Here is a 13543-nt window from a genome sequence, read left to right on the forward strand (position 1 = left end):
GCCCGAGGAGTGGGGGACCTTTAGCCTCACCTCGGAGTAGTCACCCGCCACCGTTCCAAGCCCAGGAGCCGCACAGTACGCGTCTGACGGGCCCCTCACCTTTCCTGGAGCAGCTGAGTGGAGCTCCGCTCTGCCGTGCGGCGGGCGAGGGGCGTGGAGCAGGGCCTGTGTGGCCAGGGCCGCACTGGTCACTCCATCCTCGTCCGGCCGAAGCCCAAATCGACGGCTGCTTCCAACTCACGCTGGCCGTGACTTTTATGCGGGCGCCCCGCGGCTCCGGCCGGCTACGACAGGTCGGGCGGAGGGCCTGGCCCACCCAAGGGGCTACACCAGGGGCTGAAGCGGCGTAGAGGGTCATTAATCAAACCGCCCGGTGGGTCGGGTTCAGGGGGCGGGGCGTCCTCCTGGCCCCGCCCCTCGGTTCAGCGCCTCAGGCTGCTTTTCCCGAGGCGCCTCGCTGAGGGCGGCCTGTGGAAAGTCTGGGGTGTCGGCTGCCGGCTGCGGTGGGGCAGGGCTGGAGGCCGCGGGTGAGGCCTGTGGTTAACCTCGCGCTGCCGAGGTCCTACCTCCTCGGGTCCAGTCTGATTCCAGGGCGCTTCCAGCTGAGGCGGGAGCGTTGCCGTTTGGTTGAGGGTGACTTTTAAGCTCTGTGAGGAAAAGTCGAGCGCGCCACATCGAGGCGCTAGCCGTTTATTCTACCACAAGGTAAAAGATTCATACTGTCCTAGTTACCCTAAAGCTGGGAGATACACTGCACTTCCTACCAGACCCCGAATGCTCCCGCTGTCCGTAATTCTTTAAGAAATTCCCAGAGCAGGCAGCCCTTGGATCGTGGGCGCTTCTCCCCGGGGACGCGGACCTTGCTGACTGCCTCCGCTGCCCGCGCGGGGCCACCGCTCTTTAATTATTTGGACGAAACATTCTTTTCTGGTTTTGCTCTTGTGGACCCACGGGAAGCGTGACTTGCAGCGAGGCAGGACCGATCCCAGGCTTCTTTAGAAAGCGGGCACTGCGCCCCAAGGCCTGTTCAGAGTCGCCCCAGAAAGCCATGGGCCCCCGGCCGCCCCAATCCGCAGCGGTTTCTGCAGGTCCTGGACCCGTCGCCTTCCTAGGTGAAATCTGAGTACTTTCCAACAACGTAATTCGAACACACTCGAAACAATGCCTGCAATTCGCAGAGTAGGACATTTTCTGTTTTTGTGTTTGAGACAGGGTCTCTGTCGCCCAGGCTGGAGTGCAGTGGTGCCATCTCGGCTCACCTCAGCCTCCAACTTTCGGGCTCAAGCCAAGAGCAGGATATTTTCTTATATTCTTTGGGGTCAATCGGAATATCAAATTTAAAATGCCACTAAAGAAACCGCGCTCTTGTATATGCACCATCATTTAATACTTTCCAGTAGATTTCTAAGTTGGAACTACTGTAACCAAGTCGTCAGCAGTCCTGGTGGCACTATTTGGATGTACTGGTCCACAAATTAAGTACATTAGTGAGTCAGAATGGCACTTAGGCTTTCATCTCAATTCCCACCCAATAACTGTAATTAGATTTACACTTTAGAAAGAAGCACACCAAAATTCCATTGATTCAAAAAGGGGCTCGGTGCGGTGGCTCATGTCTGTAGTCCCAGCTACCCACGAAGGCTGAGACGGGAGGATCTCGTGAGCCCAGGAGGTTGAGGCTGCAGTGAGCTGTGATCGCACCGTTGAAGGGACTTCTATTGCTGAATGAAAAAGTACATATTTTCCCAGTAAATTGTATGTAATGAGGAATAAAGCAACTAGATCCCTGGATTCACAGGCGGAAAGCAATGTTTCAGATTCTATAAAGCAGCAAATCAAACAATAACTTAAAAGTTTTTCTATGTGAGATACCATAAAGCTACAAACCCACAAAAGATATTGTTGCCTAGTTCTATAAGATTAAAAACAAAATCAAACATTTCCTGTCACTTGAGGCTGAATTTACTCATTTTCCGCAAACAAATTTTCTTTTTCTTTGGGGTTATGGAAAAGGTGAGGTTCATGCACATCATTTTTTGTCAGCAAGCTTTCAGATTGCTTCAAAGAGAGATTCCTATATTTATAGAGAAGGGGAAAAAGCATTAAATTAAAAAAATGAAAGTATCCCCAAAAGGTAGCAAACCTATAGAATCTGGGGCACAATATTAAAGGCTAATGATTAGTCACCAAACTGTGTGAATCTTGTTGGGCTTTAAAAAGGAAGCAGAAACAAAGATTTTCCTCTTGGTGTAGCGAAGAATGTAAAAAATCTGTGATTTGTGAGAGGTATGGAAAGAATATTAGAGGAAAGGTGGACCAGGTCTAAGATGAGGCAAATTTGAGGTGTCTAGGGCTTCTTATATTTTGCACCCAGATTGTCTTATAATGCAATATAATCACACATATCAATTTATTCCATATTGTTTTTAATATATAAATGTTTTATATGTATATAAAACAGTAGATTAATTGGTACTTTTTCACCTTTCAACTGTTTCCCTCATTATTTAAATTGTAATTTACATAGTTAAATTCACCCTTTTCAGTGTAAATTCACCCAGTTCAGCAAGCTTTCATAAACATATGTCTTAAAACCATCAATGCAATAAAGATATAGAACATTAATTCTCCAAAATTATCTTGTGCTGACCCTTTGCAGTCCACCCTTTCTCCCACCTCTAGTTTCTGGCAACTGCTAATCTGTTTTCTGTCTCTGTAGTTTGCCTTTGCTAGAAAGTCACACAAATAGAAGCATATTATATAGTATGTAACCTTTTGAGTCTTGTTTCTTTCACTTAGCATAATGCTTTTGAGATCCCTGTTGTTGAGTATATCACTAGTTCATTCGTTTGTATTGCTGAATAGTTTTCCATTGTATAGATGTACCACAGTTTGTTTATCCATTCCTCAGATGAAAACCTTTGCGTTGGCCGGGCGCGGTGGCTCAAGCCTGTAATCCCAGCACTTTGGGAGGCCGAGATGGGCGGATCACGAGGTCAGGAGATCGAGACCATCCTGGCTAACACGGTGAAACCCCGTCTCTACTAAAAATACAAAAAACTAGCCGGGCGAGGTGGCAGGCGCCTGTAGTCCCAGCTACTCGGGAGGCTGAGGCAGGAGAATGGCGTGAACCCGGGAGGCGGAGCTTGCAGTGAGCTGAGATCCGGCCACTGTACTCCAGCCTGGGCGGCAGAGCAAGACTCCGTCTCAAAAAAAAAAAAAAAAAAAAAAAGAAAACCTTTGGAACTGCAGTGAGTTGAGATTGCGCCACTGCACTCCAGCCTGGCCAACAGAACGAGACTCCGTCTCAAAAAAAAAAAAAAAAAAAAAAAAAGAAAGAAAACCTTTGGATTGTTTTCAGTTTTTGGTGATTATGAATAATATTATAAATGTTCAGGTACAAGTTTTTGTGAGTATACGTTTTCATTTCACTTGGGAAAATAACCAGGAGTGAACCACTAGCTGCTAGATGTGTTAAATATATGTTTACCTTTTTTTGTTTTTTTTTTTTTTGAAGGAGGCTTTCATTGTGTCACCCAGGCTGAAGTGCAGTGGTGTGATCATAGCTCACTGTAGGCTTGAACTCTGGGGCTCAAGTGATCCTCCAAGTGATCCTCCCACCCTAGCCTCCCAAGTAGCTGTAACTACAGGCATGTACTACCATGCCCAGCTTAATGTTATAAGAATATGTCAAACTGGCTGGGTACAGTGGTTCACATCTGCAGTTCCAGCACTTTGGGAGACTGAGGTGGGAGGATTGTTTAAGTATAAGAGTTTGAGACCAGCCTGGATAGTATAGTGAGATCCGGTCTGTACAAAAAAATTTTTAAAATTACATGGGCGTGGTGGAACATGCCTGTAGTCTCAGCTACTCAGAAAGCTGGGGCAGGAGGATTGCTTGAACACAGAAGGTTGAGGCTGCAGTGAACTGTGTTTGAGCCACTGCACTCCAGCTTGGGCAACAAAGTGAGACCCTGTCTCTCAAAAGATAAATACATAAATAAAATAATATGTTAAACTACTGTCCAAAGTGTCTGTACTATTTTTGCATTCCAGCCAGTAGTACACGAGAGTTCCAGTTGCTCCATATCCTAGCCAGCATTACCAGCTTTTGTTTTTTCTTTTTATCCATTCTAGTACATGTTATTTTTTAAGAAAAAATTAAATATTTAAAAATCAGATGATTTCGTAACCGAGATATCTCACTTGCCAGCTAGTGTGATGCATGTCCATCTGGCCACACCATTGTGGAGCTGAATAGCTACAGTTGCCTTTAGTCGGGCATGTGCTTTCCAGTTCACCTTAGTCACCTCCTCACCTGTTCTCATTTATTAACTTCCTGTTCCTAAGGGTGGTTTTGTTTGAAAGTCCCCAGCAGAGTACCTGAGAGGCTGGCTATTGGAGTCAGTGAGCTGTGTTCAAGTCCTAGCTCTGCTCATGGCAATTGTGTGACCTTGGGTCCTTCTGATTGTACCTCTCCAAGCCTCATTTTCCCATCTATAAAATGGGGCTTATAGTATTCTTAAAAGAGTTCCATTGCCTTTTATAATTTGTTTGGATGGGCCGGGCGCGGTAGCTTACGCCTGTAATCCCAGCACTTTGGGAGGCCCAGGCGGGCGGATCACGAGATCAGAAGAGAGAGACCATCCTGGCTAACACGGTGAAACCCTGTCTCTACTAAAAATACAAAAAATTAGCCGGCGTGGTAGCCAGCGCCTGTCGTCCCACCTACTTCGGAGGCTGAGGCAGGAGAATGGCGTGAACCCGGGAGGTGGAGCTTGGAGTGAGCCGAGATTGCGCCACTGCACTCCAGCCTGGGCGACAGAGCGAGACTCTGTCTCCAAAAAGTAAAAATAAATAAAAAAACATAAATAAATAAATAAATAAATAATTTGTTTGGATAATGAAGAGTCAGCTTTCAAAATATAGGCATTTTAAAATGGAAAATAATTCTTTTGAATTAGGTCTTATATAACTCTTGTTCACAGGGTAAACCATTGACAGATCACAAAAACTAGCTTGTTTTAACTAAAACTAGTCTGTTTTAACTAAAAAAAGTTTTTGTTTTTTGAGATAAGGTCTTTCTCTGTCGCCCAGTCTGGAGTGCAGTGGCACAATCGCGACTCACTGCAGTCTCAACCTCCTGGGCTCAAGCAATTCTCTCACCTTAGCCTCCCAAGTAGCTGGGACTACAAAGAGGTGTTACTACACCTGAATTTTTTTTTCTTATGGAGATGAGGTCTCACTGTGTTGCCCAGGCTGGTTTCGAACTCCTGGCCTCAAGCAATCCTCTCTCCTTCAGCTTCCCAAAGTGCTGGAATTATAGGCATGAGCCACCTGACCCAGCTTAAAAAAACTATGTTGCTTACCACTATTGTGCTTTTTTTGGGAAGGAGGGGAGTATCTTAATTTCAAAATGGTTCTTTGAGAACTGCAAATCCAAATATTAACATTATACCTACATTACTGATACACATAAGCTTATTTTTGCATATAAATTAAATAGACTGTTATGTTTAACAAAGCAAAATTTGCAAGTGAGTTTATATAACATAATTCCAGAGTTTTGTGACTAAAAATATCTGAGTTTTAAAAATTCTTTCCTAAGTACATAGATCTGTTGTTACAACTGTTCAAACAACCTTAACAGTGGTAAAGGAAGGTTGTTTTGACTGTTATTCAAGTTCACTTTTTAATTCAAAGAAATCTAACGCTTCCATATTCTAACAAAGGGTACTAGGTATCTTATAAATAGTTAATATACAGTGAATATTTCCTGTGAATTATGGGCCCCAGTGATTTGTATTCCTTAAAGGTATCTGAAATTAAGGGCATTTTTACCCAGCTAGAAAGTTATTATTTTTAGATTAACAAAAGAGATGGATTGACTTTATTAACATTGCTTGGGTTTGAAAGTTAGTTAAATAATCAAGTAACAATTTGTTTTTCATTGTATGGTGCTACAGAGTATTCTCAGTGGATTTTATATGCAATATATAAATGCATTTAATGTCTATTTTAAAATTACTAAGGCTCAAGCACCTCCTAGCATGTTTGCAAAGAGAGGAAGCATCTGTCAGAAGTATTTACCGTGACAAACACAGAAAGAAGCAATAATGTGTACCTTTTTGTTTGTTTAATACCATATTTTAAAAAATTGAACAGTGAAGGCATTTGTTCAGAATCAGCCTTTAAATAAAAAATAGTTTTGACCTAATCGTTAATTAAAGTATACATTGATAGTATCAAGTTCAGTTTGAGGGTCAAAAACAACGTCAATGAGTCTGACTTTTTCCTCCCAGTAGGGAAAGGAGGCTTGTATAAATATACATGAGCACAGATTGCATGCATTTATAAAAGAGGTGGAAAACATTCCCCTGTCTCTGGACAGATGTTGCTTCATTGGCTCCACATACGATACAGGCACAGCCCCCAGTGTGTAGAACCCTAAAGGAGTGTGGGGCACATACCTTTAGCTTTTTGGAAGATGCACTGTAAGCTTATTTCCACCTCTGAGCAGGCTCCCCACCTTGAATATTAAATATAGAGTGTAGGGACATGTCTGCTGATGCCAGCTCATTCTTTCCCTTAAAGTAATTAAGGCAAGGGGTAGCCTTAATCAATTTTCTAGAAACTAAAAATCTGTTCTTTGTGTTTGGGCTGAGTATTTTGTTTTCAACACTTTACTGAACTTCTAGCTTTATTTTAGTTATCTCCTAGGTTTATGTTATATTACTAAAATTAGCAAAAGGCATGCCCTGATAATCTATATCAAGAGTTTGATGAAACTGTAATATATTTGATTACCTTTTATTAAAGAGAGGTAGAACTGATAATCTCCTTTAATACAGATTAAATCTTTTGATATACTAAAACAATATTTTGGCATACCTAAGGTGAAAGTATTGCCTGAGGAAATAATAAGCATTTAAACATTTATTTAATGCTTTTTCACAGGATAAAATTGAAGGCTCAGGATTGAACATAATTGGCTTCACTTGATGGTGGCTGAGGCAGGACATTCTTATGTTCTCACAGAACCCTTCTGGTTTGCTGGTTTCATTTAGGATAGCCTATCTTTGCAGTACATAGCAGTTTGTATTTTTAAAAATGCATTTAGTTCTGTATTTAGTGTTCGTAGTTAGGATAATGAGGGTAGAGTGATTTAATGTTTTATCAGTGCACTCCTAGTGACTTGAGCTTTGCTTGGGGCTATAGAGTATGTGGAATGGGCCACAGCTCACTATTGACCTAACAATGTACATGGCAATGTATAGAATTCATCAACATTGTTTTCTGAGGCTGTGTCATTTTTATTGTTTTATTTTCTTCCTTGATGATATACTAGCAAGATTTTTCAAAATGCTTGGCAAAGAAACAAAACCTAAAAGCACTGTTGTGGAATTGATAACAGTTGTGTAAACCTTTAAGAAACTGTTGTTGTGCTATGGACAACTACGCAATGGTTTGGTGGTAATGACAATGGACATAAGCAGTAAATGTCTCACATAGCTCCTGTTTTATTGTGAATGGAGAGGAGGCAAGACCAAAACGAGGACTCCCTGCATATCCTTTCACTTCTTCCCCAAATAAAGCATTTTCCATACCCACAGACCTTCTCTCTCCTAAGACTGCATCCCAGCAAGCCTGAGCCACTCTGCAGGGAATAGGGGTAGGACAGTGCAGCAGTAATGTTCACAGGGCTTCTTGAAGTGGGCTATACTAGGCAATTCTAAATCATCATCCCTTGATGGGACCCTGCAAAGAGGGTCTCATGATAAGCCCACTTGACCTTCAGCAGGCAGTTCTGGGAAAAGGAAAACGATTCCAAAGTGTGTCCCCTGGCTCTGTTTACTTTCTCAATGAAATGTGCTATTGGCCTTTAGTATATTGCGATCACTAATCTGATATGGTTGGAAGGATCAATAGAGCAATCATTGTATTGATTATAAATGAAAAAATAAGTTTAATGCAAAATGTATAAGATGTATTAGGATCTGGTTTTTAAAGCCCATGGCATTTATCACACTATAGAGTAGTTATACCATATTTGACTCCCCAGCTTGTTTGTGGCAAAATATTTGAGATCAGGATTATCTCATTATCTCAAAACAAGATTATCAGTTTTGAATATAAAAACTCAAATGAGTTTTTATATTCAGTGTTGCCCAGCATATGGCAGATATCTCATGTTTTACATATAAATGCAGTTACTTTCTGGTATGGATATTTATTTATTTAATTTATTGAGATGGGGTCCCACTCTGTTGCCCAGGCTGGAGTGCAGTGGAGCGATCTCAGCTCATTGCAGCCTCTGTCTCCCAGGCTCAAGTGACCCTCCCACTTCAGCCTCCCAAGTTGCTGGGACTATAGGCACGCACCACCATGTCCAGCTGATTTTTGTATTTTTTTTTTTTTTTTTTTTTGTAGAGAAGGGGTTTCTCCTTGTTAGCCAGGCTGGTCTTGAACTCCTGGACTAAAATGATCTGCCCACCTAAGCCTCCCAAAATGCTGGGATTACAGGCATAAACAACTGTCCCCAGCTCTGGTTTACTTTTCCATCAAAGCAATACCTTTTTTAAACCAAAAAGCAAATTTTTCCTCATCAGGAGAAACTTCTGTCTCCTTCAGAGACAACAGCTTAAAAATCTGGTTTGTAGAAAAGTGGTGAAAGTAGCCTAATTCTGTAGTCCTCTGGACTTTCTGCAACCATATGCTGTGCAGTCGCCCACCCACTGTTCATCAGCTAGGCCTCAGGCTCCTTTGACAGAATCCCTGATCATTGTCTTTACCTACTGCCTCTGGAACTTTTCTGAGTCCCCTACCTTACCTCAGTGGGTGTATCCAGTCTAACTGCCAAGTCTTCTGGAAACACCCCTTCCCACTGTAACTTTCTGACTGTTTGGGCAGACCAACAATGAACCTTTTTTTTTCTTTCTATGTTTGGCCAAAAAAGATTGAGAACAAAGAACTAGGAGACAGATTGGATGGCCTCTGTTCCTCTTTGTTTACTGTGAAGATGTCTCCTCCCCACCAAAAAGATAAAGTCACATAAATATTTGAAAGAACCTACCCCATCTCTTCAATAATTTTAGTGTAATCTTCTCGGGAACTTTCTGGAGATGCATTTCCATTTACAGGGTATCTCTGTATTTCAGAGAAAAAGACTAATTTTGGCTTACCCACCTGTGGGTAATAAACAGGAACGATGTGATGCATTGTTTCAAAGTTACCTGTAGCACACAAAGAAATAAAAGCATTCTGCTTTGAAACTAATAACTGAATTGCAAAAAAGGGTATGACAATATTAGATTATCTAAAAATTAAATAGAGCTAAATGAATACACAGTAAAACTAGTAGTAAAATTAATAACCCAAGAAAAAATAGTGCAGACTTTCATACACAAAAACCTATACAGGAAAGTTCTTGGTCAACTCTTTAAAATAAAATAAAATGGGCATGCCAACATTAATATAAATATTAACTGCCCTTAATTTTACTGTTCTGAGTTAGTTCATTTTTTTCAAATTGTTTCATTTGTAGGGAGTAAATAAGTCATGTATCTTTTTGGGGATATGTCCATACCTTTATTCTGGCACTTAACATTCCACATCAGTTACCTGCTTTCAGATCCTCCTCCCTTTCCAGCAGTAAGTTCCTTTTAAGTGGGGACAGCCCTATTCACCTCTAATCCACAGTGACTGGCATATTCTTGGACACATTCGAGGTGCTTAATGTTTACTATGATTTCTTCTATAGAAGTGCTATAAAAGAAAGTGCTAAAAGATGTGAGTATATTTTGGATTTTATTAAGATATTAAAGTACGTTTACAATTTTGTGTCATATAGCTATATGACTATACTTAGGATAAGATTTTTAAATTGTAAGATCCTTGAAGTTAGAAGTTATAATAATTCCTATAATTTTACCATAATCCCCAATATAGAGCTCTAAATTTACGAGGCTATCAAAAATACATAAAAGATTAGGAAGTACAAAAATTATTACCATCTTTTTAAGAATTCCTATTCCCTTACAATGTATTTGGTTGTGCAGAGGTGCCTTTAAAAGATTCATTTTAACTCTTCTAAAGATCTGTACTGTAGATTTTGAAAATATATAATATATTTTCTAGATTTTAATTTATGCTTTCCCTTTCTCTTGCACAGTTATAAAAGTCTTTGCATAAAGACCATATAGTCTGCTATTGGACATATACAAAAGGATAGAGTTATTATATATTTATATACATGTATACAGGGATGTCACTGCTTTTAAGCCTGAGAGTTCCAGGTTTGTACCATCTGTTTGGATGGGGATGGCAAACATGGGCAAAGGGGAGGGAGGACCTACAAATGGCCAAGGAAGAATAACCAAGTACTCCTGAAAAAAGCTCAGAAAATTTTCTGCTGCAGCGAGTCAGTGTGTTCACTTTAAATTTTATTTTAATTGATTTTAGAGATGATTTTTTTTTTGAGACAGTGTCTCATCTTGTCACCCAGGCTGGAGTGCAGTGGCACGATCTCGGCTCACTGCAGCCCTTGCCTCCTGGGTTCAAGTTATTCTCCTGCCTCAGCCTCCCTAGTAGCTGGGATGATAGGTGCCTGCCACCACACCTGGTTAATTTTTGTACTATTAGTAGAGATGGGGTTTCACCATGTTGGCCAGGCTGGTCTTGAACTCCTGACCTCAGGTGATCTGCCTGCCTCGGCCTCCCAAAGTGCTGGGATTACAGTCATGAGCCACCGCACCCAGCCGAGACCATTTTTCAATATAGTAAATTATGTAATCTATTTGAGTACTCCTTATAAAATTTTGAAATTTGTTTTATTACCCTATTTCCTCTAGCTCCTTTTTAGTTATAAAAATTGTTTACATATCACATATTTCCATATCCGTGATTTTCCCAAATTCCCACCAAATTGAATTTCTTAGTAGAGCATTATTGCTTTAAATGATTAATTGTCCTTCTATCCCAGCTTAATTTAGCCTGTGCCCCCTGCTAGCTTTGTAAACTCAAGACAAGTCACTTCATTTTCTGAAACTGAACTTTCTCATCTGCAAAATGCATATAATAATCTTCTGCCTCACAGGTCATAATAATTAAATGCAATAATGTGTGTAAATATCTGAAATGTTTAGCACAGTAAATGTCAGTTCTTTTTCTTCCCTTGCCCCCTCTTCTTTGCCTTTTAATTCCGAGTGCTTTCCATTTTAAATTATTAATAATTATCATAACAGCAACTACCACAAGGTCTGAAATGAAGCTTACATACTATAACATTCTATACGGACTTTAAAAAATTGTAGCAAAACTATTTGACATGAGATCTACCCTCCTTTTTTTTTTTTTTTTTTTTTAGATGATATCTTGCTCTGTCACCCAGGGTGGGGTGCAGTGGTGCCATCTCGGCTCACTGCAGCCTCTGCCTCCCAGGTTCAAGCAGTTCTCTTGCCTCATCCTCCCAAGTAACTGGGACTACAGGCGCACGCCACCATATCCAGCTAATTGTTTTGTATTTTTGGTAGAGACAGGATTTCACCATATTGGCCAGGCTGGTCTCGAACTCCTGACCTCAAGTGATCTGCCTGCCTCAGCCTCCCAAAGTGCTGAGATTACAGGCGTGAGCCACTGCGCCCAGCCAAGATCTACCCTCTTAACAAAGTTTTAAATGTACAATACATTATTGTTTTACCTTAGGTACAATGTCGTACAGTAGATCTCTAGAGCTTATTCATCTTGTTTGGCCGAAACTTTATGCCCATTGATTAGTAAGTCCCCCTTTCCTCCCCTCATTTGCTGGCAATAGCACTCCACTCTTTGAGTGTAGGAATTTAACTATTTTAGTCTTATATAAGTTGAATCAGTATTTGTCTTTCTTTGACCTGGCTCATTTCACTTAGCATAATATCCTCAAGGCTCACCCATGTTGTCACATATTGCAGAATTTCCTTTCTTTGTAAAGCTGAATAGTGTTCCATGTTCCATTTAATATACATTTCCTTTATCCATTCATCTCTCCAATGTCCATGTACCTAGTTTCCACATCTTGGCTATTGTGAATAGTGCTGCAATGAACATAGGAGTACTGATGTCTCTTGGAGACCCTGATTTCAATTCTTTTGGATAAATATCCATAAGTGGGATTGTTGGGTCATATGGCAGTCCTATTTTTAACTTTTTGAGGAATGTTCATACTGTTTGTTATAGTGGCTGCACCATTTTACGTTCCCACCAGTGGTGTGCAAGGGTTCGAATTTCTTCACATCCTCTCTAACACGTGTTACCTTTTTAAAAATAATAGCCATCCAGGCACAATGGCTCGTGTCTGTAATACCAGCACTTTGGGAGGCAGAGGCAGGTGGATCACTTGAGTTCAGGAGTTGGAGACCAGTCTGACCAACATGGTGAAACCCCATCTCTACTAAAAATGCAAAATTAGCCAAGTGTGGTGGTACATGCGTGTAATCTCAGCTACTCGGGAGGCCGAGGCAGGAGAATTGCTTGAACCCAGGAGGCGGAGGTTGCAGTGAGCCGAGATCACGCCATTGCACTCCAGCCTGGGCAACAAGAGTAAAACTCTGTCTCAAACAAACAAAAAAAAGCCACCCTGACAGGTGTGAGGTGATAGCTGATTACAATTTTGATTTGCATTTCCCTGATGATTACTGACATTGAGTATTTCTTCATATACCTGTTGGCCATTTGTATGTCTTCTTTGGAGGAACAAAAACCACTATTTGTTTAAGAGACTTTTCTTTCCCCATTGTGTATTCTAGGCACCTTTGTCAAAGATCAATTGATTACGTCTGCATGGATTTTTTCCTGGGCGCTCTATTCTGTTCTGTTTCTCTATATGTCTGTCTTCTGCCAGTACCATACTGTTTCGATTACTATATCTATGTAATATATTTCAAAATCAGGAAATGTGATGCCTTCAGCTTTGTTCTTCATTCTTAAGATTGATTTGGCTATTTGTGGTCTTCATTGGTTCCATATGAATTTTAGAATTGCTTTTTTCTATTTCTATAAAAAATGCCATTGGGATTTTGATAGAAATTGCATTGAATCTGTGGATCACTTTTGGTCTTATGGATATTTTACAATATTGAGTCTTCCAATTCATGAACATGAGGTGTCTTTTCATTTGTGTCTTGTTTAATTTCTTTTAAAATTTATAAGCAGACATTGCAGAAGATGTCTTGTTTAATTTCTTTCATCGATGTTTTGTAGTTTTCAGCATATGTCTTTCACCTCCTTAATTAAATTTATTCCTGGGTATTTTATTCTTTTGTTGTTATTGTAAATGGGATTATTTTCATAATTTCTTTTCAGATAGTTTGTTGTTAGTTTATCTACATGACTTGAAACATTGTTTTTGGGCTGGGTGCAGTGGCTCATGCCTGTAATCCCAGGACTTTGGAAGGCCGAGGTGGGTGGATCACTTGAGGTCTGGAGTTTAAGACCAGCCTGGCCCACATGGTGAAATCTTATTTACTAAAAATACAAAAATTAGTCGGGTGTGGTGGTGCACGCCTGT

The 13543-nt window shown here is 40.7% G+C and overlaps 1 protein-coding gene across 6 annotated transcripts in view; it reads right to left on the reverse strand.

Moving 5' to 3' along the window:
* The window catches only part of PPP1R42 (protein phosphatase 1 regulatory subunit 42), a 68365-nt gene that overhangs the window by 346 nt on the left and 54476 nt on the right, over positions 1–13543 (reverse strand). For 3 of the 6 annotated variants that reach the window (XM_009213146.3, XM_009213147.3, XM_009213145.4), the window contains 2 exons: positions 9074–9233; positions 1465–1721 (listed from right to left, as the gene is read on the reverse strand). In XM_009213146.3, coding sequence (XP_009211410.1) covers positions 1586–1721; positions 9074–9233 — 296 coding nt within the window. In that variant the 3' untranslated portion in view covers positions 1465–1585. Of the gene's footprint in view, positions 1–99; positions 1722–1944; positions 2075–9073; positions 9234–13543 lie in introns of those variants that run through there. The other 3 variants (XR_004185845.1, XM_009213149.3, XM_009213148.3) reach the window with 3 other exon arrangements.

The sequence above is a fragment of the Papio anubis genome, chromosome 8, assembly GCF_008728515.1.
Source record: "Papio anubis isolate 15944 chromosome 8, Panubis1.0, whole genome shotgun sequence".
Lineage (NCBI taxonomy): Eukaryota > Metazoa > Chordata > Mammalia > Primates > Cercopithecidae > Papio > Papio anubis.